Genomic DNA, 27,500 nt, shown 5'->3' with positions numbered 1-27,500 from the left:
CTCCATCCGAGGCACAGAAGCTCCTCTCAACTACATAATTTAGAAAAACTGATTCAAATCCACGCAGACGGGATAATAAAATACACTATACTAAAGAGAAGTCGCACGCATACATTCAAGAATGAGTCGCTCACAATTATCAGTATTTGAAGTGTTAATAAATGTATCACTTAGTTAAAAACAAAAGTTAAATACAAGTCCCTCAGCGTCACAGCTGGATCCATCCGCACCCCTTTGTCACCCCCTTAACAATACTCAGGGTTCCCAATAACCAATTACACCTCTTACGGCCTCTCAAATAACTTTAATCACTGATTAGGATTCCTTGTTCACAAAGCGGCTACTTAAAAGTAATTGCTCAATAAAGAGAGGGGAAGTTGTCGTATTAAGTAGGTGTTCCTGCTGCTTCTCTCATTAGTGCGCACTTGGAGCTTTCATCTCCCTATTGTCACAAATGGAGTCAGCTTCATTCACAGCACAGGAGCCGTTCTCGCTCTGTCTGCTTCACACTGCTTAAAAGCCTAACGGCATTAGCACAGCTCAGAGCCGCTGAACAGCGAGTGCTAAAACCCGTGTTGTCGTTTTTTTGTTTTTTTTTTGTTTATTATTAGAAATAGAAAGATTGAGTCCCATGGCTGACACCAATGGGACAAAGTTTTTGTGGACAAAGATGTTTTGGATTCGTCATTTCAGGAAGCAGAAACCCAGGATTTGATTTGTAGCGTTGGGACGTCCAGGTTCACAGTTTATTTAGTTAGTTAGTAAGTTTAAAAAGTTCTTTTTTCACTTAATATGTTGGTGTTTAGCTGCAGGTGAGAGGGATTCTTTCTGATAAGGAAGACATGAAGATTTGACTGTGTGTATGTGTGTCTGTGGTTGAAAAGAAAGAGAAGTGAAAAATTTTAAAAATATTTCTGTTTGCACTGCAAATGGTGTTTTTAGTATGTAGATTTCTGGGTGAGACTTTCCCCATTTTGCAATATTTAAAACAACCACTGTGCTCTAATATAGAATCAAAATGAATATTACAATAGCCTGCTTCAGTGTTTTTGCCCACACTCTTACATTCTCCCTTTCAGCCCGGTCTGCCTACAGAAACTGCGGTTTACATTTTAATAATATTCATCCAGTTTACCACCTCTCGCTCTAATATTGACTCAGAGGCAGGAACTGAGTTCAGGAACCAAAACTAGAACTATGTCCTACAGGTCGTAGAAATATAAGTTAAGTTCCTTGTTTGAAGGGTTCTTGAGGTTGTACTGGAAAACTTGATACCAAGCCTACAGTTTACTGTCATTCATCTACCAAGATTATGCCAAAAGGAAGGAAAAAGAAGAACCCGTTAAATTTCTTCGGACTTAATTTGTGCATTGGTGGTTGCCCTCTCTGAATACCCCAGGACTTTATTCCTGCTATTTTTACAGTAATGCAGTTAGAATGATATGCTATGTATTTTAAACATGCTAAATGTGAATAGCACTTTGAACATGAGGCAAGCACGAAGGAATAACGATGAAGGGTATTAATATTTAGATAATAAAAGCATCAAACTGACTATTAAAGGCAGCCTTAATAGCTTTTGATTACACAGTGCTGTTGAACAGTGATGCTAAGGGTGGATCTAAACAGAGAGAAGCTATCGTCATCATGTCCATGTGACGAGCAACAACATTTAGACTAATGTGGGAAATCTACGTTGTAACTTGGGACCTGTTCGGAAACCCATTTAGCGCTACACATGGCCTTTTATATAACCGGATGTGCACCTCGCAAGAAACGTGATTACACGTCGAGCCTGTGAAGACTGAATTGTGTAGGCCACGGCGCCATGGTGCAGGGTTAAAGGGGTTTCCAGTTATGTCTTAAGTTCCCACGTAGATTTCTAGCAGAAGTCTTAGGCCTCAATCACACAAACCTAGAGACCGCTCTGCAACCATCTAGCAACCACTGGTCACTGGACTGGTTGTCGACTGCTTGCTGGAAGTTGCTAATGGTCGCAAAGAGGCTCCTGCCCCGAAAACCACCTTGTGTCTGCTTTGGTTGCTAGCAGATTACCACAGTGGAAAAGACAGCTTGTCTGTAAACACTTGTAATTACTAGCTCGGGGAAGTTAAACTTTTTTTTGTTGTTGTAACCTTTAGAAATTATGTTGGCTTAAGATATTGTTTTACATATATAATGTATGGCTTCTAGTTGAAACCAATAAAGTCAGGAGTGTTTGAATGGCAGTGAAGATCTTCTGGTCTCAGGTGTGTTGTATTTTCAAGAGTAAGATCATTCCTCTTATAAAAGAATGTTCACTTATGGAAATGAGAGATAACATTACACGCCACTTAATTCGAAAGGCTTCTTCTTAAACGCCGTTTCTTTCTGACCCTGAATCAGCTGCAAACATCTCCAAGGCTGAGTGCATTTTTTTATGAGACAGAATGGTTTTCCTTGAAAAGACTACTGGGGGGTGCAAACAGTGCATGCAAAGTTTTTTTTCTTTTTTGAATTTAACATTAGCACACTAATGCGATTCACTCCTAAATGACTGGTGCAATGACGGATGGGGGAAAAGAAATTGGGTCAAGAGGGGAAATGGTCAGAAACATCCTTTGAGCAAAGATGCCTAATGACCCCCGTTCCTCCTCCAAGTCTTGCTTTCCACTGTTCCACGCACAAAGCTATAAAACCTTTTCAATAAAACATGATTCTCTGAAACATTTACAACTCGTGTTTCCTGAAGTGATGAATCCAAAACATCTTTGATGTTTGAGAGAAACGTACATGCAACTTAATGATTTAATTCTCTGTAAGCCACAAGTTACAAGTGACTTATATTCGGGTAAAAAGGATCCGTGGTGGAGGGGAGGGCGGGCCGGGCCCGAGCCTTGTTGTCGAGCAGCATATTTTATTTTCTCTCCCAGAGGTTTAGAGGAGCTGTTACACTCTGGAGTTTTAGTGGAGGTCACAAGGTTATTATATAAACAATTCACATGGAGGGCCTCAAGTGCCCAGAGGGAATGTTTAATGCAATGCTCACAATTTCTTGAACGTAGTAATGCTCAAGACGCAGAAGTGTCCAATTTTAACCATGCTGCATTATCTCTCTGTCTTCGTTTCCTTCCCCCCCCCCCCTCTTTCTGCCGTTGTGTTGAGGCAACTGAAAACCACGCTTAATTAATTTGGTCAGCTGCCTTGGATAAACTACACTGATGACATCAATTAGATTCTAATGAAAACAGATAAAAGCCATGGAATGCAAATGGAATTTCAGAACAGGACTCATCAAAGTCTTAGCATTGGAACAAATTCCCATTACGTCTCATAAAAGCCTTTAATTTGCAAAGCTCATGTCTGGTTTGGTACTTAGAAGTACATGGTCAAATGATTCAGTCTTAAGTCCTGTGCCGAGAGAAGCCAAATCAGAATTTAATTTGGCATGTAACTCCTTATCCTGTCTGAAACATGTGGCAGGATGCAATCCTTGGATTAGCGTGCACTTCAGAACTACAAATTTAGCTTGTTTCTCGTCGTCTGGCACGGCAAACACCTAGTCTAACCCGTCTGTAACACAACATTTCAATTTCAGGGAGAGAGGGGGGGAAAAGCCACGCTTGCTCCAGATTAGTACTTCTTAGTTAACCAAATTGCTGCAATTATGTGTGTCAGTCCGTTGACGTGGGATAGCGAGGCTGTACTTCTTTGTCTCGTTCGCTCGCAGTCTCTCTTTTTTTTAACTCTATGACCTCTTCCATATGTTAGACTTGATTTTGCAGTTCATGCAAATGATGATGACTTCTAATAATAAGTCTTCATCAGCTACTCTGCAACCGGCGTTCTGTATAACAAATGTGCGCTCGTTAAACAACTTGCTACATTACACTGCATCTTTCAGTCGGTTCAACACCTTAATGACAAAATGCCATTGTCGCGTTTTAAACTACTTAAATAAGTCAGAATAATGAATTAGACCCTGCTGAGTTGTTTTCAATTGAATTGCAAGATAAACCGCTAATAATAAAAATAATCAAAATGCTGTCACGCTGAACAAAAAATGTTCAGTTCAAATTAAAAACACCGCACATTTGTGCACACGGCTCTCGTATGGCAGACATGTTTGCAAACAGTGACCTGCAGATGCAACGATTAATATCAGCATTCGTTTTGAGTTGATTTTAGCTCCATTAGGGAGAGAAGTGGGAATAAAACTGATGGTGGACAGCATTTGTGAGCTGCATCAGCCAAAAATAGGTTATTTTGTTACTTAAGCCCACTCCCAGTAACCTCTGGTATCAGTGGTGCTGACCACCTAGTTACTGAATTTCTGTAGTGTCATAACTAGGCAGGTAACTTTTATGGGTTAGCAACTTCCTGCTGTGCAGTGGGCAAAAGTAATACTGAGATCAGTGAGGTGGAAAACCAGAACAAAGAGCTGAAAGGTGCTAAAATGCTCATTAGAAATAAAGGAAATTGCAGAATCCAGTGGTGTTTCTCATGATGGTGAAAAACAAAAGCAGTTTTATTGATTGTTACTAATAAAAAATATGCATATATATTGATTGTTAAAGCTCAAACCTAATGTTTGAGCATTTGATCCAGCTGACATCTAACCTGCAGGTGTAAAGAACATCTTTCTACCCCATAAAACTTCCTGTAAAATACTTAAACTTTTTATTGTCATTGCACAGTCATGCTTTGTAGAGTAGTACAACGAAACTGAGGGACTGTCCCGCATCGGGGATAAAAGAAAGGCACGCAGTAATCATAACAAACACCATATATACAGAATAAAAATATGCAGAAAATACAAACTTAATGTTAAAACAGATGGTGATGCATTAATGCGTCTCAAAATGATAATTTGATGCACTTACATACTTTATAAATCATGTTTGTGTCAACATGCTGGACGCTCCAGAGCCAGTCATGTATTTATGCGCTATAAGCAGGCTTACAGTGTAATCTACTTTTAACCTCGACCATGCAGAGCATCATGTGCACTATTTCTCCATAGATTTGTAACCCTTTACCTTGTTTTCGGCACCTGTTGTGCTGGTTGTTGTAAATGAAACATCTTTTTTTAATCTTTTTTTTTTTTTTTTTTTGCCGGTGTTTTTTCAGCGGTGGACTGTGTGTGTTCTTTCACAATTGTGACAGTTTGTTTGTAAAAGAAAAAAAAAGGGGAAGTATTTAATGAGCCGTTTTTGTTTTTCTTGGTGTGTGTGTGCGCGTGTGTCTCCATCCCAGCGGACTACCCTCCCCCTCCACCACCTGTCGAAGAGTCAACCGGCTTCCTGTCATCCCCTGGTTCCTTCCCTCCTCCACCGCTGGGGAACTCATACGATTATCAGGTGAGAGGAGCCGCTGTTCTATTAAATTTTCTTGGTTGTCAGTAACTCTCTAAGAGTCGGCGCAGAAAGCAAAGACAGCCCCGAGCGCCGCACTGAGTTCATGTAACAAGTCCAGCAAAACTATTTGTCCATTTGAGCTGCAGCCAAATGCAGAGACGTCCAGCTCCAGATGCTGCCTGGAGCCAGCCGCTCTCCACCCGTGGACCCGCACACACACACACACACACACAAACATTTCCGAGGGCTCTGATGCAGGAAGGATGGAAGGCTGACACCTATTGGTGGAGCCCGGTCACTTTTCTGCGCTTTGCTGGTCATAATACCCACAGGCATTTGGCCCTCCTGGGATTTCTGGCCTCTGCACCTCTGGCTGACGCTCGCAGCGCTCGACCTCTGCTATGAAATCCTCCAAGTGCTTCACATTCCTTTGTTCGCTGCAAACAGGAAGAAAGAAAGTCTCCCTCTTCAAGCCCCTCATTTGATCTGACCAGTTTTCTATCCTAAATGAATGCTTCCTTTGTAAGCTTGGAGACAGAATGTTGCATAATTCAAATAAGTTATGCATTGCGTGTAAATTCACTGCTCTTCCCACACAAACTGTAAACACAGTAAGTATAAAACTCGAAGCTTTAAAAAACCCTAGGACTATCAGTATACGTGCATGCATGCTGCGCTATGACCTTAATGTAATCTAAAGCACTTTCAAAGTCACGCAGTTATTTTAAAAGGTGCAGCGCTTCGACTGTTGGAGTTCTGAATTTCATGGCTTTGTTGAACGTCAGGTTCAGCCAGCCAGCAGAGCTGCTCCCCTCTTACACTTTAGGCAGAGCACAGAGACACGTGAGCAGTGAGGAATGCAATAGGCGTACAACAGAATTTACTTCTCTTCTTAGAAGTCTACGGAAACCTTAAACTTCCATATACCCCTTAGTTTAATGAAGGCTGATGACTTTGATCTTGTGCTTGCTGGGTGGGGCAGCTTCTACCTAAACTCCGGCTGCTGCTCAACAATCAGTGTCGATCCTGTTCACTTTGTTACAGTTTAATAATGTTACACCTACACTTACGACCCAGCATCCTCTCGATTTGTACCTGGAGACAGGAATGCAGCACAAGTTTTTAAATTTTCAGTCTTAAATCTTGTACGCTTTTCTGATGATTGAGGAAAAAGCTGAATTTAATCTACATCGCCACATCCAGAAACTTTGAATCATTTAAAAAATGTCTCCTTGGTGCTGGTATTTCTTATTAATCTTTTGGCTCACATTTATTGCTTAGAAGTCTTTTGTGGCAGTTTTATACATTTCTAAGCAGTCAAAATTCTCTGGATGAAAAAGCTTTTAAAAATAAATCTAACTGGGAATAATCTGGGTCCTTGTCTGCATGTGCTAAACGGTAACAGGTGAGCAAAGTGGTGAACACATGTCTGGTGGAGTAATGGCAGACTTTACAGGCAGCATGCATGCTTAGAGGATTTTCTGGACATCTAACAGTCAGTTTTACTGGTATCTACACATTTGTTAACTGTGAACAGATCTATAAATTTTCACTTGTCCATATGAACCTGAGCAGGTTTTCCATGCTTTCACCTCCCTTCTTAAACTCCTATATTATATTTCAGTATAACTGGGAGATGAAATCCAGACTCCTACTATCATGCAAAAATGTATTTTTAAAACTTTACCTATAATCAGAGACAGTAGAAAATGAAATCAATTTGCCAAGTTACAGTACAACGTTTCCACTTCCTGTAAGCATCTCTTCAATCAGATGGATTTGTTTGAAGGCAACATGTGGCACTTTGGCCTTTTCTGAACGTCTATCAAATATATATTATTATGATGTCAAAAATCCCTGTATGTTGGTAAAGCTCACAAACTAAAGGTGAGTGCCACATAGCTTCATGGTAAAAATGCCAAACCTTTCTCATATGTCTGGATATTCTGTCCGGATCTCATCTGTTAAAGGAAAATAATGATTTTAAAAATGTTGCAAAGTTGAAGTAAAAATGTTCCCTGCATGTTCCAATGCCAGGGATTTCAGTTTACCTCTGTCCATTCGTCCAGGGTCACTGACCCTTACACACTTTGGCTTTAAACTTGTTTGGTTGGATCTGATTGATATCTTCCCTTTCTTTTTCCCCCGTGCCTCGGATTTTGTCGTGCTCAAACGCGTGTAGATGTTTTTGAGAAAATGTTGATGAATCAGAAGAAAAGTCTGTATAAATTGAGCAGAATTGGTTACCTGCTAACTCCAGTGGAAGTTGGTAGCCTGGTCCGTGAGCCAAAATAAAGCTGATAGCTTCCAGGTTTGCATCTGTGCCGTGCATCCCGCTGCACATGTGCATTGTGCTTGCGAGTTCCCACAGAACCCGTGGACTTGAAGTGATAATGTCACATAAACACACAGACCTTTGAAGGTGCTAGGAAGGTTTTAGAAGTGGGAAACCTGCACAATAAAAGAGGCAGCTGGGCCGTAAACTGGCTTCTAGCTCAGCATACGTCCCTTAATCATAATAGAGCTCTTTGCCGTTTTTACATGTATTCCCATGTATTACCACTGGGGCCTTTAGGTGACAGGAACTAAAACAGACAGAGGCTGAACTGATGGGACTGCATCATTTGTGGTCTGTATATGATAAATAAAGGGTTTCTTTTGAATTGTAAATCATGCAGACATGTGCGAGAAAAACCCCAGAATATAAATATAACATATACATTTGCATGATATGGGCCCTTTAACTCAGACTGCTTTGTTCCCGTAGGTTAAAAATGCAAAGCTAGTAAGAGTATAAGTATTATTGTTTTCCTTCGTGTGTGAACATCTCAGCTTTTGGAGATCGGTGGTTTTGTCAGGACAGCTGTCAAATGCAACACATTAGCTGAACAGGATGATGGTTATAATCACGAGCATTAATTTAGTTCCCTTTTTGCTGCTGTAATTTTTGCCACTATTCTTGATTTTTCTTGTGTGGAGAGATGAAGGAAAAGATTTTCAAGGCCTGAAATTACATAAGAAATTCCATCCCTCAATTATTTTTTAAAGTGCTTTCCTGTATTCATCTCGAAATTTTCTTTTCCTATCACACTGCCGAGTCTTTCTGGCCTGCAGTTTAATTCCTTAAAACACCACGGGTATCTTAATTATGTGTCCTGCAGCCAGAGCAGAAGAGAACGCTGTTCAGAAAAAAAAGGGAAGATATCAATCAAAAATGTCTTTCTGGAGAAATTCTACATAGTGAATGAATAAATCAGCGATTTAATGGCATTTTACTTAAAAGAAGCAGAAATATGCTCTTGTCTTTATCCCCCTGACAGAGGGAGATGTCTGGATTATGACACGTAAAAGCCGAGACCTTTAGCGGGAGAGAGAAAAACAAACCTCTCATCCTGGCTGCAGTTCGCATTACGAAGCCCTACACGGCAAATTCCTCCGCAACACAAAGTCTGCGATGTTTCCTTTCATCCTCCTCGTTATCACCGTTAAACAAGTTTGCCCGTTTTTTTCTTTTGTTGATTTGAGACAAGCCATTAGTGTTTTGCTTTGTTTACTCCCGCTCATGATTGCCTTAGATGTTTTTAAGCAGCAGCTCTGCTCCAAATGGAGGCAAGCCCTGCCTGTAATAGATTGTGACAGGTAATCCAAACACATAACATTAGAATAAGAAGCAGCCACTGATCCAACCAACTCAAAAAGCCCCCACAGGCAATTGCAAGAAGTCTTCTTGCAGTTGCAGCATAGTTCAGAAGACTAAAAATACATCTGTCGTTCCATGGAGAAATTCCCGGGAATTTTGTAGAAAACCGGGTGCCACTATCGGTCAGATCACTTTAACTACTTTCCAGATTTCTGCGCATCACTTTTGTTTTTCTTTTGATTAAATAGTTTGTGTCTTTTCATATGTCGAGGTTGCATTTTTCTCTGAAGCGAAAGAGAAAAAATGCGGATGAATAAATCAGCGACTGCTGCTGCAGTGATCCTGTTACTGATGCTTTCAAGCTTCCTCTGATAATAACAGAGTTAAATAAAAATCACAGCAATTCTTAGCATCCTCTGCAGAATACATTCAAAGTGTGGATTAAAAAAAAAGTTTGACTTTGATTTTAAAGAATTGACCTTTCTTTGTGAAATAGTGCTGGATGAGATTGTGATGAATAATGTATGAAGAATGAGATACTGTAAATCCAAGAGCAGTAAAAGGCAGGTGAATAGTGCACCGTGTTATGAAAGTTGTCTTTCATACAATGCATCGCTTCTTTCTCACTGAGAGAAGTCTCTGCTATTGATGTGTGGCTTTTAAAAAGATTGTCTGAGGTCAAGGTGAAACACGAACTTGTAATGCAAAGTTTAAGAAGTGCAGAGAGAAAAAAGCAGGAGAAAATATTTCTGAGCAGCACAGAGTTAGAAATACTCATCGCCGATGGCATTATGGTGACAGTAACTTGACCCTGTGAACCCGGGCTGTACCTGTTACTAGAGCAGGGCGATATGACCAAAAATATTTATCACGATATACATTTGAAAATTTGTGACAACGATATAACTGACGATATAATTGACACTAGACAAAATACTTTACAACTCCACAACTTTATTAGTGGGGGAAAAAAATCAATGTATTTTCACTTAAACAAGCAGCTGTTTTTTTTTTAATGTGCATTAAAGTTACATAAATATTTAACAGTGCAAATGCAAATTCCTTGCTGACAGTTTAACCAAAAGGCATTTCCAGTGGAAATTGGCTGACATATCCTCAGCATAACCATGTATAATATCCACAAAACTTAAAAAGAGGTTATACACACACACACACACACACAATATGGTAATATTATGTTGATGCACAGTACGTATCACTCCGCGAGGCGCCTGCCTACAATAGCCGTAATGCTCCGACAATCCATCAAGCGGTGCGGCTTCGTAGGTTAGCAAAGTCGTACTAAAACATTTGAAAGATTTTTGAGCACCGTGTACATAAAATCGTTTCGAGGTCAGTAAACACAACCAGAATTCATACATAAGGCACACGGGATTATAAGGGGCACTGTCGATTGTCAGAAAAATCAAAGGATTGATTTTAAGTGTGCCGTATTTTCCAAAATACGGCCGTCGCTAGCATGCGCTACCACAAATAGTGCTTTGTTGTGTATCTGATGGACAAAAGCCAAACCAGTTCCACACCACTGAACTTGCAGCATTTTTACAAACCAATTCTGGTTCATCTGTTTCATTCAATGATCCGCTTTCGCTCTTCTCATTCTCCGTCGCCAGCATGGTTTTTCCGCCATGTTTCCATGAAAACAAAGGCATGCGCGTTTTACCCATATTCTATCGCATTATTTCATTTTCTTATCTCTGCCCAACATTATACCGGTATTACCGTGAACAGTATGATATGACCCAGCCCTACCTGTTACAACATAACCCACACCCAAGGTGAGTGTTGCTGTGACCACAATGCATGGATTAGAAACACAGATTGCAATTTTCTTGGGCGACTCCACTTTAAGTGTGCCGATCCCGATTTTTGCCAGTTATGGTTTTCTTCCGAATAATATCAATAATAATAATAATGAGAATCATAACAATAATAATTTACAGGTAAAATTTACAGCGGTTTCCCCTGATGAAAACGTGTACACCTCTCCACCTTTACCTGACAGATTTTATTTTACCTTACCAAACAAAGGCTGATATAAAACTAATGCCAGGTACTTCATAATTTACAGTACAGCGATCCCTCGAGTTACGCTGTAAAAATAACCCACGATAAGTGAAATGTAAAACCCCTGCATGGACATTTTCACAATTTTCTCTCTTGTTTAAATACTCTCAAAGTTCAAACCTTCGTAGAAAAATAAGTCCAGCATTATAGAATGAAACCAAAGGCACTCGCAGGTGACGACGTTTCGTGTGTTTGTTGCGGAGCAGTCACACTGCTAGCGATCAAAGATTTATGTAAGTTTGACAAGCTGAACTCATTTTGTGCTGTACAGGAGACACGGCATGAGATTGACTGACAATGGTCTAGAGCCAATCAGGACGCACAACACAATGCGTTGTTAAAAAAAGAAAAGGATGCAAAATGCACAAAAAAAATCAGTGAAACAGCGAGGCTGCAGAAGTTGAACTGCGATATAGCGAGGGATCACTGTATGTTCATAACTTCACCAAATAAAAGGATATCAACCCGTTGCTCTACTACTTTGATCCATTGCTAATACTGAGGCTGCTGGCTTGTGGCTAGCTCTGAGCTCAGGATCACTTATCATTTGTTGGCTCCTTTAAAATGTCCATGTTAAGCTGGTGATTTAGGTTTGTTGACACAAACATTTTCACTCTGGTCCTCTAATGGGGTTCAGGGTCAAGGCCAAGGAGTGGAAATCGACCAATTCTGGTCCCTGGGTGATCGATTGGTGCATCTGTGGTAGATTTACCATTTGGACAAAGGAAAAAAACAAACTGCCGCTGTGAGAGTATGAAACAGACTACGTGATGCTGATGTTTATATCTATATGCTGGTTTGTTTGCATTTCTCTGCAGTCATGAATGATACTGTTGGAGCACTTAAATACTGAACAACAGTTACTTTACTAAAATGCAGGAAAGAGAGACGACTTCAGGTCTGATCAGACATTTACAGAACATGTGACTACCAAGGAGCCCAATCAGATTTGGTGTTGCTTCACTTCACTTTGATTTGTAACTAACTAACTATGGTGTAACTATAGTCTGGGTATGCTGGAGAGTCACCGTATTGCTAACACAAGGCTATAACAGGTGCATAAATCCCTTCTTATGAGGCATGGTGGAAGCAACATTGGGCTCTGAAAGTGCTTCTCATGTTCGGGGAAATCTGCTAACAGATTTGACGATTTTAGAAAGTTTTTGAATAACATGTTTTCAATTTTAATGTAATTTAGAAGTTCAACTAGTGCATATGTTTCAAATGAAAGCTACAACACAGTAGAGTGTGCAAACAGTGAAGGAGTCTGAACACTTTATCGGACGTCTTCTCACAGGTGAAAGGCCATGAAAAGACGCTGGAAGAGAGGCGCTCCAGTCTGGACGCAGAGATCGACTCCCTCACCAGCATACTGGCAGACCTGGAGAGCAGCTCGCCCTACAAGCATCGAAGCACACAAGTACGTAACCTACAAAATGTCATGCAGATGTGAATTTAAGGCTGTGCTTTTCTTGGGCATTTACTGCAGGCCAAAGTTGAAAATGACTTTTACCGTTTTCAGTTTATGCACGACCTGTAAGGAAACATTAGCCTTTTAATATTGTCAAATACATTTTACAGAAACTAAATGTCAGCAGAATTGATGCTTTTACTTCTAATACTTAAAACCCTTAGTAGGGCATGAAGCACGCTGTTATCAAATGCTTTTACTGAAGTATGTGAGTGCAGCCTCTGTTGGCATTCAGTAACACTTATATCCGCACAATAAACGGCACACTTTATAGACCTGTAGCTGCTCTCCTGTGAAGTGTGCTAAAAAATGCAAAGAATAATTAAAGTTTTTTAAACTGTTGAATGTTGCAAAATACAAATTAGGTTTCCACATGAAACAGACCTATATATGTTGCATCTTTTTAAAAAAAAATGCAATAATGACAAAATGAGTCTTGACCTATATCATTAGTTGATATTAAACGATATTAACGGCAACTTCAAAAAGTCAAAGCCTTGGGCAGTTCACTAAATTGTTTGACACACAATGAATGTAGGACAAGCGGATAAAAAAACCTTAACCAATTGTGTTTGGCGGAGGAAGGCTCAGTGGGGCTTTGAACACATGCAGATCATTTCTCTAGTGACATATTCGAGCAAAAATGAAATACCTGAAAGGGCGTTCTCTGTGGGGGCCTCATACTCTGTGGATATGTGGCTAAAGCGGAGTTAAAACAAATCTTAAAGGTGTTGCTTTTTCTGTGGATTATTTATAGAATAGTTACCATATCTGCTTTGTTTCCTTGTACATTTATTCAAATATTTATATGTAAGTCAATAATTTAAGACTGTGAATTATTGATGTGGGTATTCGTGGGGTCCACTGACCTTTGTGTGAGTTCAGGAAACAATTCTTCAGCGACTTTAAAATGTAAAACGCTTCGGTTTTGGAAACTCACACGAGGCAAAGTTAGGTTTACAAGTAGTCTGAGAAACATGGTATTTTGGGGGACGTGTGCAATGTGAAAAAGCCAAACGAAGACTGAAGATTGCAAGTGTTGACGTCCTTTGGTTAGGTGACTCCTGGCTCTCTGGTTAGAGGGAGAGGGAAGGGTGTACTGCTCACAGAGTTAAAATTATTGCACCACACAGGGGAAACAAAGCGGAGACGGAGAGAAAGGAAGTAAACGCTGCGGTTCTGAAATGATACGCTTTAACGGCAGTAACTAAAATCTGACTTGATGATTTCTAGTATGCTTACTGTTGTGGTGAGCGAGTGTGTTCGTGGGAGCTGATGTGGGGAAACTGTAATAACATGAAATTATGTGCTCATAAAATATGGTGAAATGCTCTTTTTGACAAATCAAATTGACATCTCAGCGTATGTTTTTTTTTTTTAGTACAAACAAGGTAAAAAGACGATTCAGAGTCTGAGCAGATCAGGACGTCTGCAGGTCTCTGTCTTGTCTCTGTCAGGTTTCCGAGAACTCGTCTTTGTAGTACTGGACAAGAATCATGTTTGATAATATTGTATGCTATATTTCAGTTTTCTTCCAGAGGTGGCACCGGTTTGAACCATTCTGCAAAATTAAATTCTAATGACTTTTTTCATTTAGTTATGCAAAAAGCAAAATTTGCTGTTAAGATAAATAACTGCTGGAGCTCCACAAGTTAACACATTGCAGAAGAGGACGGCATAAATAACAGAACCTTGTTTAAAGGTAAAAAGTGATGAAAAATGAATGAAAACATGGCATTTTGTGGAGAAATCACTATTTTTCTTTCGAGCTGATTTTCTTTTTGGCACGTTTTAAACATGTTGAGTCGATTTGTTGTTGTACATTAAAACTCCATCTTATTTCTGATGATTCTATGACACAGTTTGATGCGCGTGCATGCATATGTGTAAAGCAACCTGTGTAAAGTGTAAAGCAACCTGTGTAAAGTGTAAAGCAACCTGTGTAAAGTGTAAAGCAACCTGTCCAGCGTGTACCCCGCTTCTCGCCCTAACAGCTGATATTACTTTTTTTTTTTTTTTTTAGCTCCAGCTCTCCGTGACCTTGAATTAGATATTTGGAAGAAGATGGATTGATGGAATTTTTTTGGTTAATTCTGGTAAACTTTTTTAAAGGAGTAGTTTGACATTTTGGTTTCTTTCAGTGGGCTGGCAGCCCATCTGAGTTCCCGCCTAAGACTAAACTCCCTGCTGGTCCTGACCGTGAAATCTTGATAGCCCGTTTTTGCTGTTAACTCTTCTAAAGCTATAAAAACATCTTGAAAAAGAAGTATTGAGTACTATTTTAACTTTTCAACATTGATTGTCATTCTTTGCTGTATGTGACTGATGGTTCTCTCTTGCTGGTTTTAGGGTTAAACAGTTGATGTGGATTGATAGTGTCACTGCCCCATCCCATCCTCTTATTGGTTGAAGTCACAGTGCTGAGGCTGACAACTTCTGTGGCAGAAATTCTGCACTTATTGCCCCCTCCATATCTTTCCATTTAGTGTGCATGGCTTGTGCCAGTTGGCAGGTAGTTTTTCTATGAATTATTAAAGACCATCGATGCTTGTAGTTGTTTTCTGTTGTTGCATAAGTGACTCTGCTTTTTATTTTAAAGAACTTCATTTGCATTTCTGCCAGTCTGCAAGTCAGCTCAAATGTTACTGTTCCAGCTTGCGTTTCTTACAGCGGTTAGTGTGTTCTGGGTTCAAATCCACCGGCTTGCTGAAGCCTTTCTTTGTGGACTTTACCTGTTTGGGTTCTCTCCGGGTTCTTGGGTTTTCTCCCAGACTCTCATGTTTTAGGTCAGGAATTTGACTGTGAATGATGATCTCTCTCTGATAGACTTAAAGGTGTACCAAGGCAGGGGTTGAACTACGTGATGGCAGCCTAATCTCCGCTGAGGCAATCAGATGGATTATCTGCAATTGCTTGGAAAAAAACAAAACATATATATGTATATGAAAATAATCAGTTAAAAAAAGGGCCTGTCTATACAGAGTTTATAGGGCTTATCAGTGGTTTTTATTAAAAACAATGACTACCTATAATATGTAACTAGAGCCCTTCCACCAACAGAGCTTGTGAATATGTAAGGAACAGGCATGAGTGACATCAGCCTTCTCGTCTCATTGTTGCCACCCCCAAAAGAACAAAGTGTGAAGATCCACAGTCTTTTTCTATACTTGGGTGCCATTGCTAACCTGTAAGCATCACAAAGGTAGCTGCTGAAGTTGCTGCTTTTACATAAATCTGCCAATTGGAGCTTTTAATTTATAAATAATTATTTGGGCTAATATTGTGGCATTAAAATAAAGTCACAAAATGAGTCTTTCCACATTAAACACACCTCTGCCTTTGGGCTGATCAGAGATCTGTTTCACCGAAATGACTGGTGAAAGCCATTCCCTGGTATATGAAAGTTGGCAACTTGCTGTAAAATACTCAGATTTCCTGAAATGTGAAAGCAGACATTTTAACAGTGGAGTTAACAGTATAACTATTTTCTCTATTCTTCTGTGTAAAGCTGTACAGTATACAAGAGCTGACCTTCAGACTGCAGCCCTACAATATACTGTTTATAGTCTACGTGCTGTTAGCTGTCAGTGTTACAAGGTCATGAATTTTAACAGTGTGGAGAACACAAAGCATCTGTGTTTCCTTTATTCTCTTTGTCTTTCTTATAAACACATAAGGATTTCTATTCATACTTACAATGCACGGGTGCCCACACGTACACGTGTAATAAAAGGAAGCACATCTCTGGGATGTGAAGCTTCTAGCTGCTGGCCTTTTTTTTCCTAAATAAAATATATGATAAGTGCATACCTTTCCTGAAGAGAAAAACCGTGCAGTGTGTATTAACAGGGGTCTGAAAGCTTTTGTCAACATGACTTGAAAAATTGATGTGCGCCTCTACAGCTCTGTTAGAGGCCAGCTTCCCAATGTCGTACTAACTAATATGTGTCTGTCGTGTTGGTTCTACCTGTGAGGGTCAGATGTGATCTGCGCGTTTATTTTGATCATAATCTGCTGCGAGATTTCGGGGTTATGGGTGGGAAGCCACACCACCTGTGTCTCAGCAGAGTGCGCATACGTTCTGTGACATGTATTAATAATGAAACGTTTCACGTCGGACGTTTTCCAACATCTCTTTGCTACCATGATGCCCTTTTGCGGTTGCCGTGTAAAAGATTTGGCTTTCTATTTGATTGTTTATTTTCCAGAGATACCAGCACTCTGCAATGCACGCACATGTGCACCCACACACACACACACACACACACACACACACACACACACACACACACACACACACACACACACACACACAGACAGTTACTTTCTACTCAGCTGATGCTGATTCTAGCTGATTAACTCAGGTTGACCTTTTCCCCTACCCAGCTGCTCCTGTCAGTCCATGCTCAGGCTCTTTCAATGCATTATGTACAACATAACACTGGTGTATGTGTGTGCGTGTGTGTGTTTAATGGGCCAGGTTTCGTACTCCAGCATCGGTACAACTGCTGCACAGTAATCTTCCACTTGTATAAGCAAAAGAGCAACGAGTGCTCTTGATTTAAGCTTTCTGTGCACAGGCAATCACACAGCCAGCACTCCAAAATCAATAGACCACCCGGCGCTCTGCCTTCAAGCTTCTAGGAGAGGACTCTTCCCTCCCGACGGAAAATTTGGAATCAGAGAGGGGACCTTATGTGTGCTCGCCTCCCAGATGAAATTGAAATGGACGTTGCTGCTCATTCATAAAAATCTAAGTAGCATTCCTGCGAACATTCAGCCGGCACTGATGCTTCACAGACATCAAAACAATTTTGTTTGCTTTAGTTGGTATTCTCTGTGGCATAACAGTGGGTAATGAAATGTGATCATTATATAATTCCCATTTGTTCTCTCTCCAGTTCCACCTTAGATGCCATTTGTTATTTGACACAGTTAACTAAGTTTGTGCTGCAGTTTGCTTGCTTTATCCTGTGACAGCAGAAATTAAGGAAACGCTGATAATAATGTTTCGGCCTTTATCGAGTTAGTGGTTTCTGTTATTCCTGGTGAAATCAAAAGCATCTTAATGTTATTAAAAGAGAATTTCTTTAATCTTCTTTCACTGATTTGTTGCTTTAAATGTCATTTTGTTTATTAGAAATAATTTCTATTTTTCTTCTTCACTTCTGAAAAATGTAAACTGCAGCCAACAAAGTGATAAAATGAATATTTTTACTGTTTAAATCTGATCAGTTTACACCTTTGCTATTCTTGCGGTGACAGGACAAAGTGTCTTCTGTCCAAAAATAGGTACCGGTATGTACTGCAGTCAGACATCATGCAGTCGCTCTTGTAACACCAGCGTGCTGCTTTGTAGAACCAAACAGATGTCATATTTTATTATACAACAGGTTTTTTGCCTTCCAGAGCTCTCTAACAAGGTTACAATCACTGACATAAAATCTATAGCAGCAAAGCATCCTTGTAAATGAATTTAATTTATCTTTACTCATAAGATTGGAGCCTTCCATGTAATATACTCATAATACAGACACACTGTCCTCTGTGGGCATGACTGTCAGGCTGTACATTAAGCTAAAAGAGGCTATGCTGTTCAAATGAATTTTTTTTTGCATATACACACTTCAAGCCATTTTTGACATTTCCAATTGTAAGTGGTGGGCTCGACATTTACTTTCAGATAGCTGCTGTTTTGTTTTTTTTCTTGTTTCCTGCTGTTTTTTTCTTTTTAAAGTTAAATATTTTAGCTTAAATCAGAAACACGAAAATTAAAAATTTAGTTTTTAGTTTAGTTTTTCTTTTTTCTCTCCTCGAAACACCTCATTGCTGAACTGCAATAGCTTCATGGTCCACTGAGGGACCACAGCCCACATTTTAAGAATTACTGTTCTAAGTGAAATGTTCAGGGACATCTAAAACTGCCAAAATATATATCTAAAAACAAAATACGTAACAAAGAATAAAAGATGTTAAACTTTAAGGCCCAAGAGTCGTGTTGTCGTCTGACCTCCACTGTTTGAAACCACTAAAAGTATATAAAGATGCAGCATTCTAAAGTCAGTTTGTTAAATTCATTTCCACCTAGATATTCTACAAAGTGCACAGCGGAAGCGCTTAGGAACCACAACTGCTCATGAAGTTACAGCGCGAGGTTGCCGTGTGCTGAGTCATAGATGTAGCGTGTGCTCTGCTGACTCAATAACTGAGGAGCTCCAAACCTCCTCTGGCATCAACATCAGCACAAAAACTGTGAGCCAGGAGCTTCACAGCATAGGTTTCCATGTCTGAGCAGCTCCTGTAGGTCTAATGTGTTGGTGGCCCAGTACTTTTGTCCATATAGTGTAGCGGGGCGACCGTGGCTCAGGGGGTTGGGAAGCTATCTGTAACCGGAAGGTCGCCGGTTCGATCCCTGGGCTCTCTGTCCTGGTTGTTGTGCCCTTGGGCAAGACACTTTACCCTCCCGCCCACTGGTGTTGGCCAGAGGGGCCGATGGCGCAATATGGCAGCCTCGCTTCTGTCAGTCTGCCCCAGGGCAGCTGTGGCTACAACTGTAGCTGCCTCCACCAGTGTATGAATGCGAGAGTGAATGAATAGTGGCATTGTAAAGCGCTTTGGGTGCCTTGAAAAGCGCTATATAAATCCAATCCATTATTATTATTATTAGCTTACTGGAACCACTGATCTTCCCCCAAATTTGCCAGTGTTATCTGCTTCAGTTACCCGCTTTGTTAGCACAAAGTAACTATCAACTAGGCCCCTTATAATGAATTGCGCTTGGGTATTGCACCATACCGAGCTCTTGCTGGAAGTTAGAGACAGGATGAGTATGAAAACCTAGGGCAAGCCCATTCAAATGGCAGCCCGCGGGCCACATGCGGCCCAGAAGCAACCTGCGAGTTGCCGCATGTGGTCCTGGCAGAAACACAGAGAAAACACAAAAAATTAATTAATTAAAAAAAATTAAAGATTCCTACAGCGTAGTGTAGACTGTGAATGCAACACTCCTAGTAGCCTAGCAATATTTAACCCACAATGTACCGTGATGTAAACATATCAAACTATCATCGTAATGTATGATGCAACAACTGCATGTCTTTCTCAGTCCAAAAGCGTAAAATTGACAATTAAAACCTTCGGTTTAACCCTGCCTGGACTGACAAATACGTATTCATTTTAACGCCAAATCCAAATGCCAAACCTATGTGTTTAATTTGCAGTGAGTGTGTTGCGGTACTTACGAAGGCACCACAATGACAAACACCAGACTTCCTGCACAAACCTTCCAGAGCAATCTCAGGAGAGGGCTGCAAAAGTACAGTTTAATTGCGAGTTTAATAATCTTACAACTGGATTTGTACTACCATGAGGGTCCTGTACAGCCCAAGAGAGCTGCAGCAGCTTCCCTTCTTGTTTGCTGGATCTTGGCGAAGAAGAGCAAGCCTTTCACAGATTCTGAAACGGTGAAATACTGCATGCTGGCCGTGGTGGATGCGGTGATAAGTGACGAAAAAATTAAAGTCAGTGTGATATCTGCTATTAAAAACGTACCCCTGTCAGACAGTTCAAATATTCATAGAGTTGAAGTTCTGGCTTGAAATGCTGTTACATGACCTGAAGAAAACTGATGTAATGTCAGGATGGCAGAAGGTGGGTTCACAGACAGAACTGATAATGCACAGTTGTGCATATATGTCCATTTCTTGGATGGCAAATTGCTCGGTTTACTACCGTTAGAGGGACACACAGCTGGCGAAATAATGTTTGAGAAGATTTCAGGGTTTTTTGAGGAAAATGGTCTGATATGAAGCGTGACGGATATACTAGTGACGGATGGGGTCCATCCATGGGAGGAAAAGTGAGTGGTCAGCAAAATATTTATTTTAATTTGAAAGGGAATTATCGAAATGTTTTTTTGTTATTGTTTGAAATGTGCAAAAAAAAAAAGTTTGGTTATAGCTCCCTTTTTTTAAATGGACCTTTTTGGTGTGAATTTGTGAGAGGTCACCAGATTTACAGGGGGAAAAAGAATAAAAAATTACTTGTTTTTCAATACAGTTTGAAATTGATTATGATCTGCTGCTTACTGGCTGCAAAAAAAATATCTGGCCCAGTTAAATTCCCCGGTTTGAAAATCTGGCCCAACTAACTTTTTAGTTGAATAGCCATGACCTACGGTGTTAGCCCAGGTGGAGCTGCTGGGGGTGCAGATCTTTATGGTAAACCTTATTTGTGCAGCATTAATTTAAAAAATGATCACCAACACACTATTTAGAATTAAAGAATGAAATTGCTGCTTTTTGAATACAGCAAGCAGCCACCACCGGGCCACCTTTTTGCGCTCCATCACTGCCTTACTGCTTGTTCGAAACCTTGTTTGAATCTTTAATAACTGTTTTTATTTGGCACGGTGATCGGAGGAAACACAGGAGAGTGTGTTCATGCTAAGTCCTGCAAGTGAAATGCACTGAAATCTGAGCCCAACCAGCCCTGCTAATATGCAGCGTAGGGCTGTCTAAGCACATCAGATCTGTTGTGGGGGAGTTAACAAGGAGGCCCAGATGAGTGTCAAAACAGTGTGCTTATCAAGCACCAGAGCAGCACCACTGCTTTGGTGGAGGCTGCAGAAGCTTCTCCTGTAACCTCTAATTCACACTGACCTGTGGTGCATTTCTAGTAATCAGATGAATCAGCAGCCCTCCTACTGAGATTCTTCAACATCCAGTTTATTTTGTAAACTGTCAGAAGAAAGCAGAATATTTCAACTCTCATGGGTGCCTTGACATCAAAGCTAAATATGGTGGATGGATATAAGAATAAATGTATAACTTTCTCGTCTTAAGGATATTTTAAAATCCACATATCTGCACTCTGTCAAATCTGATTTATTTGGTGTATCTGCTCACACTGATTGCATTCACAGGCAGAGATTGATAGATTTGGTGCCCTGCTGTTGGCTGACTATAGAGAGCATATTCTGCTACTATGCACAGACACAAGGGAAAATACAGAAGCAAAAAGTGTCACCTAGTCCGCCAACAGCAGGCAGTAATTACTGTAGTTGTTTCTAATCCCTGTTACATGCTGTAAAATGTAAAATGTGTTGACTTTCGGAATAGGAAATGTCATATCTGAAGCTCAAAGACATTTCATTTGAGTCCTATTTTAATATGAAAGAAGTTCAAACAAATAGTCTGCAAACATGTTTTTTCTTTTTGAGGAGAAATGTGTACACAGCACTAATGTACTTTACTCGTTAGCCACTGTATAACCAATTAAGTAACCAGTCCCCTCCCCCCCAAAATAAGCAGTGACATTTTTGTCCCAATTAAATTCTAATGTGCTTTCTCCATTAAAGCAGCAGCAGCATCTCGTTCTGATCTGATTCAGTCTGTTATGATAAGATTTAAGTTGAAATTAAAAAGCTCTCCCCGTCTGATGGCTCCACTCGCTGTGAAACAATAATGTGCAACGCGATGAATAAAATATTGAAAGCCCGGGCTCACTAAATGACATGCACTTGCCCCCATAGTAAACTTCCCCAGTTCTGCCATGCTGCATCAGGAGGCGTTTGATGGTGTCTTGGTGTGTGGTGCTTTAACTGAGGTAGCATCTTTCCAGATGGATTCAAAGAGGGGGAGATGCTCAGCTGTTACTAGGCTGCCCTCTGGCAGTGCCACAGCTTCTGGGAGCAAGGTTGTGCGACTCACTTACACTCATGGTTCCACCTCAATTAAAAACCAGTCAGCGAAGCGGTTTCTTTGTTTCCACGCATGCAGGGAACTTTAGCGTGCAAATGTTGGTGCTGTCTGGAACGATGACTGCTGATCATGGTGGTGCCTTTCAGAAAAGAGAAATGACTGGACCCTGGACTTGTTTTCTGTCACCCGATAAGTTGAGGGCTCTCTGACTTATGCTGTTAGCGCTCTTCACTTCTCTCGACAGAAGTTTGTTTGATCTACATGTTGAGTATCGTCCCCAGAAAGTGGAGCACACAGTTTTGTGGGTTTAAAAGGTTTCCACCAGTGTTTTATTATCCCAGTGGTTCAATGGGTTTAGGCTCACACCCCACTGGTCCTAAACATCAGGATTTTTTATTTATTTATAGACAATATATGCAACCATAATGTTTTTTTAATGTACTTTATTATCCTACCACTACTGCTATCTGTTTTCATGCACCAGCTTATATGAGAACATAAAATAAGACAATAAAAAATCAAAGCAAATGTTGGGGCTTAATCATAATGAAGTCATAGGTATATATACCTATACACTACTTTGTATAGGTATATATGCTAGAAGTAGCTGCTGGGTCTTTGGTTAAACACTTTATTGTACTGTATAGCTGCAAGCAATGGCTTGTTCTGAAGAGGCACCTTTTAGATTACTCCTTCACTAGAATATACAGTATATAATGTTTGGAAGCCAGTTTCCAGTTTTTACAGTTTTCAGCTGCATAGTGCATAATTGCATAGTTTGTCTGTCCGGGTATGTTAAGCTAGCAGCCTGGAGGGCACTCACAACCATCTAAATTATCAGTCATGTAAAGTATGAACGTGGATTAATGAATAAAAGTAACTTAAGGTCAAAACATTATCTGAACTGTCACTACCAATTTCTTCCTTGGGATAGGCTCCCAAGGAGATGGTTTAAGAACAAGTCAGGGTTTTAAAATGCTAATAAAGTAGTCATACGTGCGACTATCTTCACTATCTTTCACCTGATTGCATTTGTGTAAAACTGTTCTACCTGTCCCATTGAAGCTGTTTATATATGTATATTTAATACAGAAAATAAGCAAAAACAAATACAGTAGGTCCACAATAAAAGACAAGCTCAAGCCAATTTTACATTTGCTGTAATTTTATGCAGTATTATGTGCTTTTATGTGTGCCCTATTTCTCCAACTGCCCCACACAGAAAAAGCGTTTTTATTTAAAAAGCTGGCAGGTACAGTATGTTTCATCTCTTTGGCTAACACTGTGTGAAATCCCAAATAGAAAGGCACCGTCACTCATCCGAAAAAGCCACAGCGCTGCATTGTTCTGCTTGCGTTTTTTTTCCTCATTGTCAGATATCCTGATGTCTCTATAATAAGTTGTCATGTCCATACAAAACAGATGAGCATTATTGAAGTGTGCTGACAGTTCAGCTAAAGTCGAGCGCTTGAAATGCTGCTGAGATGGATCTTACCACATGAGTGCCCTAAGGAGGCCTTACTTCACACTGTGCCAGTCAAGCCATACTGTGACGCTCCCATCTCTCAACAGGCAGAGCATTGCGTCTGGCACTCACTGTCACAACATGGCAGAATGATAGGCTCGCGCTGCTTGCTCCCAAATCTCCCACTGATCGTGGCGTCTGCTGAGCGATCTCAGAAAATATCGACTATAGACCTCTGCGGTGGTACCTCGGCTCCTTGAGAGTGTGATAGGGTTTATGACCTTTCCTCAGCTCCTCTTGTTAGGCTCAAACTCTGGAGGCATCTTATGGGAATTTGTATAATCCCCTCAGGTGTGCTGTTCATCCTTTCCACATTTAGTTGCTTTTGAGGTGCCAGAACAATAACAAATCAATGCTATATTAATAAATGTGTCAGAATATTGTAAGAAACACAAGATCCGAAACATTAATTCTGTCATTGGGGGTGTTTGTGACTCTTCTGCCCTTTACGTCTTTTAACTGTGACCACAGTGGCAAACTTGGCTCTAAATTTTTATTGAGGAACACTTACAATAGAGTGCATGTAGTGACACTATAGTAGCAAAAAGGTCAGTCAGAGTGAACGCGAGTAGCTGGCTGCTGTTATGCCTTTAAGGACAAATTGTAGCCAAACAAATGTGCATTTTACACATAAGCAGTTCAAGCTGTGAGGACAAAATGTTTTTCTGCTCAGAGGTGACAGCTCAGTAATATTAGCCTCAGTTGTTTCCAGCTTGTGCCGCTGTCACTGGTCATGACACTGGTATGTATGCTAGCCAGCCTCTTATTCCTTATTAAAGGTCAAGGCTGTAGGCAACTATTTTTTGCAATGGATATTTTGCTCTTCGGGGCTCCGACACAGTGTGCGATTGTTCTTCAGCTCATCTCCCCGAGCTGATCGGACTGTATCGAGACGATGCTCCAGTGCTGTAATTATAGGGTTTCTTGGTGTCTAAGATTTTCCTCTCAGTTTGTTTTATACACTGCAATTCTCTTTGATTGCTTTGCTGCAGTATGGAACAATGATGTCGCCACAGTGCCGGTGGCACCCATTGACCTTAAGGTCAATCTGGCAGCAGGTTCTGAATTTTGACAGGGGCAGCCAACTGTGGAGAGAGGCGCACGCCTTCAGGCGCTCTGTGTGTTCCGTCAATGTTCGTTAGTCAAATAAACTGTGTAGTATCACCCCTTTGTCTTTTATTAACAGGGTGAACCAATGACAAATTTACTTAGAGCCAGGAAGCTGTGACAGTGTGTGTAACCTGCCTCTTTACATCATCGAATACCAATGCTAAAAGGCTTACCGTCAACTGCTGTCATCGCGCATTATCTGTATACCCCATAACACGTGCAAGCTTACAGTACACAAGCGAGCGCACGCAGCTTCTAAGACAGCCATCTCTGGGATTGATGACATCGACACACTGTAAGCGATGGACGTTTTCAACAGCCGAATATTTCTCCCGAAGCGGGAGAGGTCACAAGTGCACAAAGAGCTCATTACAGAGATGAGTCAGAGATGTGTGGTGAGAGGCTGGCCTGTAGTTCTGCAGGAGGTGAATGAAACAATTAGTTTCTGCTGTGCGAGAGCTACAAAACACACATTTCCCTCTTTTGTAAAGATAGCCTGCAGAAGTGCCACGATCGGTAACTTTTCACACAGTATTCCCGAAAATGATTTTTCAGTTGCATCAGTGAGTAATACGCCCTACTTTGTATGATGTTGTTACATCATCCTAGAAATATTACATACTTTTCCCCCTGAAACCTAGTTTTTTAGGGGATTACATAACCATGAATTTTGAAACATGGACTTAATGTTCAACTACAACATCTCTAGGTTGTCTTGGTGGTAAGAGCATAGATTCTCCATGTCCTGTACATCTTACAGCTGCCTGTATGTCTGTGTGCATTTCAAAAGTGTTTGTACAGGAGCTCCACAGACTGATATTAGTTACTGTAAATGGGAAAATAGAAAAGAAAACCGTTCCTTAACCTTAAAAATAGAAGTGTGGCTGTATTATATTAATCCAAATTTCATACAACACAGTAGGAATGCTGTCGTTTGAGAATCTCCATAAACTGCAAGTTGAATTTGTTTATTAGGATTACTGTTGTAAACACCTTTGCACATAAAAATGCATCACCAGATGATAATAATGTATTTTTTCCTGTTTGTTTCTTTTAATTATTGACTAAAGATAAAATGATAAATTATCTAGATTGCTAGGTCAGTTCACACCCCATATATTTGCTGTATGCCTTTATAAAAACATAGTTAACCCTCAGTCTAGGGCTGTGCGATATGACCAAAATCTCATATCCCGATATAAGACATCTATCGTCCCGATAACGATATAAATCACAAAAATTTTACATTTTCTGTAAATTCTGTGAATCTCGGGCAGCTCGACTTGCGTGAAGTGTTTCAAGCTGGGCATCATGTAGCTGGAGTCGAGTGTTTTAACCGATGCATGAAACAATACATTTTTAGACATAAGTTGTAACGGCCGCCGTTTTATTTTTGAGTATTTATTACACGGCGTGCTGCGGGGAAAAGCCTGTTCTAACGTTTGAGTCTAAGGTTTATTTTTTAGCACCTGGCGGCTTTTTTTTTTTTTTTACTTCTCATCCGTAAACAATCTGCTCTTTCACGTGATTCAGTTTATTTTGAAAAGTCTCAACAGGATCTTGAGCTTTATTGTGAAAGGTTTATGTGGAAAATAAATAAGCGGACACGCGAGGGTTTTACCGTCGTTGTTGCTAACGACAACGCATAAAAACAGACGCTTGTCCGTCTGTAGTGTGGTTATATAAAATATAAGAGAAAGAGAGAACTTTAAGAAATTAATATAGCCACTACAGTGACCATCAAATGATGAAAAAAATATTGCCGTAAACAGCTTATTTTGCGACACCACAAAACAAACGATAGCATAAAATGAAATGATAGACGTTTTTATATCGTCATCTGATATATATCCTATATCGAACAGCCCTACCTCAGTCCATTAATCATTTAATCATTGTCTTTTAAACTGCTGCATGTCTGTTCAGACAGCTGTTCCTTTAGGACATGCATGTGAATGACTATCTTCAATCATTGAAAGCTACTACGAGAATGTATTTATTTATATTAAAATGTACACATTAGCTGCTTACTTGCCAGGTTTTGAACGTGTAGACACAAGGATCTAATATTTAGAGCAAGTGCTTGGTTAATAATTCAGTTTTACAAAATTTTGTATAAATATTTTTCCCCTCATGGGCTTCAAACATAAATTTAAACATAATTTATGGAAAATCAGTATTAGAAAATGCTAATTAGCGTTTAATGTCTATTATTTTTCATTGAAATCACTCATAGCCCTTTTTATTGGATCTGTGAATCTGATATTTTTACATTCATCTCTCCAGTTTTCACAACTCTAATAGAAATCTAATAGATTCTAATAGAAATCAGGATTTCCGAAGAATATGCAAAAGGAAAATATAAACTAATATGTTCTTCTAATATTACTGCGATATAGAGCTGCATCTAATTCTGCAGCAATGCCACTGAACTAGCGGAGACGAAAAAGGTTATGGAGATGGTTTTTAAGAAGCCAAACATCATGCAGGGGGAAAAAACATGTACCAGAAAAAATGAATAAAATATTCTTCATGTATGTAAATGTAAAAAGAAGGTTTATAATTAAGTATTTAAATAAATTGTTTAAAGAAAATAATTTCTCAGTTGGATTTCCATAGTGTAGTGGTT

The 27,500-nt window shown here is 40.0% G+C and overlaps 1 protein-coding gene across 3 annotated transcripts in view; it reads left to right on the top strand.

The window, feature by feature from the left end:
- Nucleotides 1-27,500, top strand: part of lpp (LIM domain containing preferred translocation partner in lipoma) — a 190,606-nt gene that overhangs the window by 81,358 nt on the left and 81,748 nt on the right. For all 3 annotated transcript variants that reach the window (XM_085447276.1, XM_085447275.1, XM_085447277.1), the window contains 2 exons: nt 5,236-5,339; nt 12,362-12,484. In XM_085447276.1, the coding sequence (XP_085303402.1) occupies nt 5,236-5,339; nt 12,362-12,484 (227 nt within the window). The remainder of the gene's footprint in view (nt 1-5,235; nt 5,340-12,361; nt 12,485-27,500) is intronic.

This window comes from Copadichromis virginalis, linkage group LG23 (assembly GCF_057382275.1).
Source record: "Copadichromis virginalis isolate Kocher_CV1m ecotype Utaka linkage group LG23, C_Virginalis_male_GT1.1, whole genome shotgun sequence".
NCBI lineage: Eukaryota > Metazoa > Chordata > Actinopteri > Cichliformes > Cichlidae > Copadichromis > Copadichromis virginalis.
This window is presented reverse-complemented; position numbering and strand designations above follow the sequence as displayed.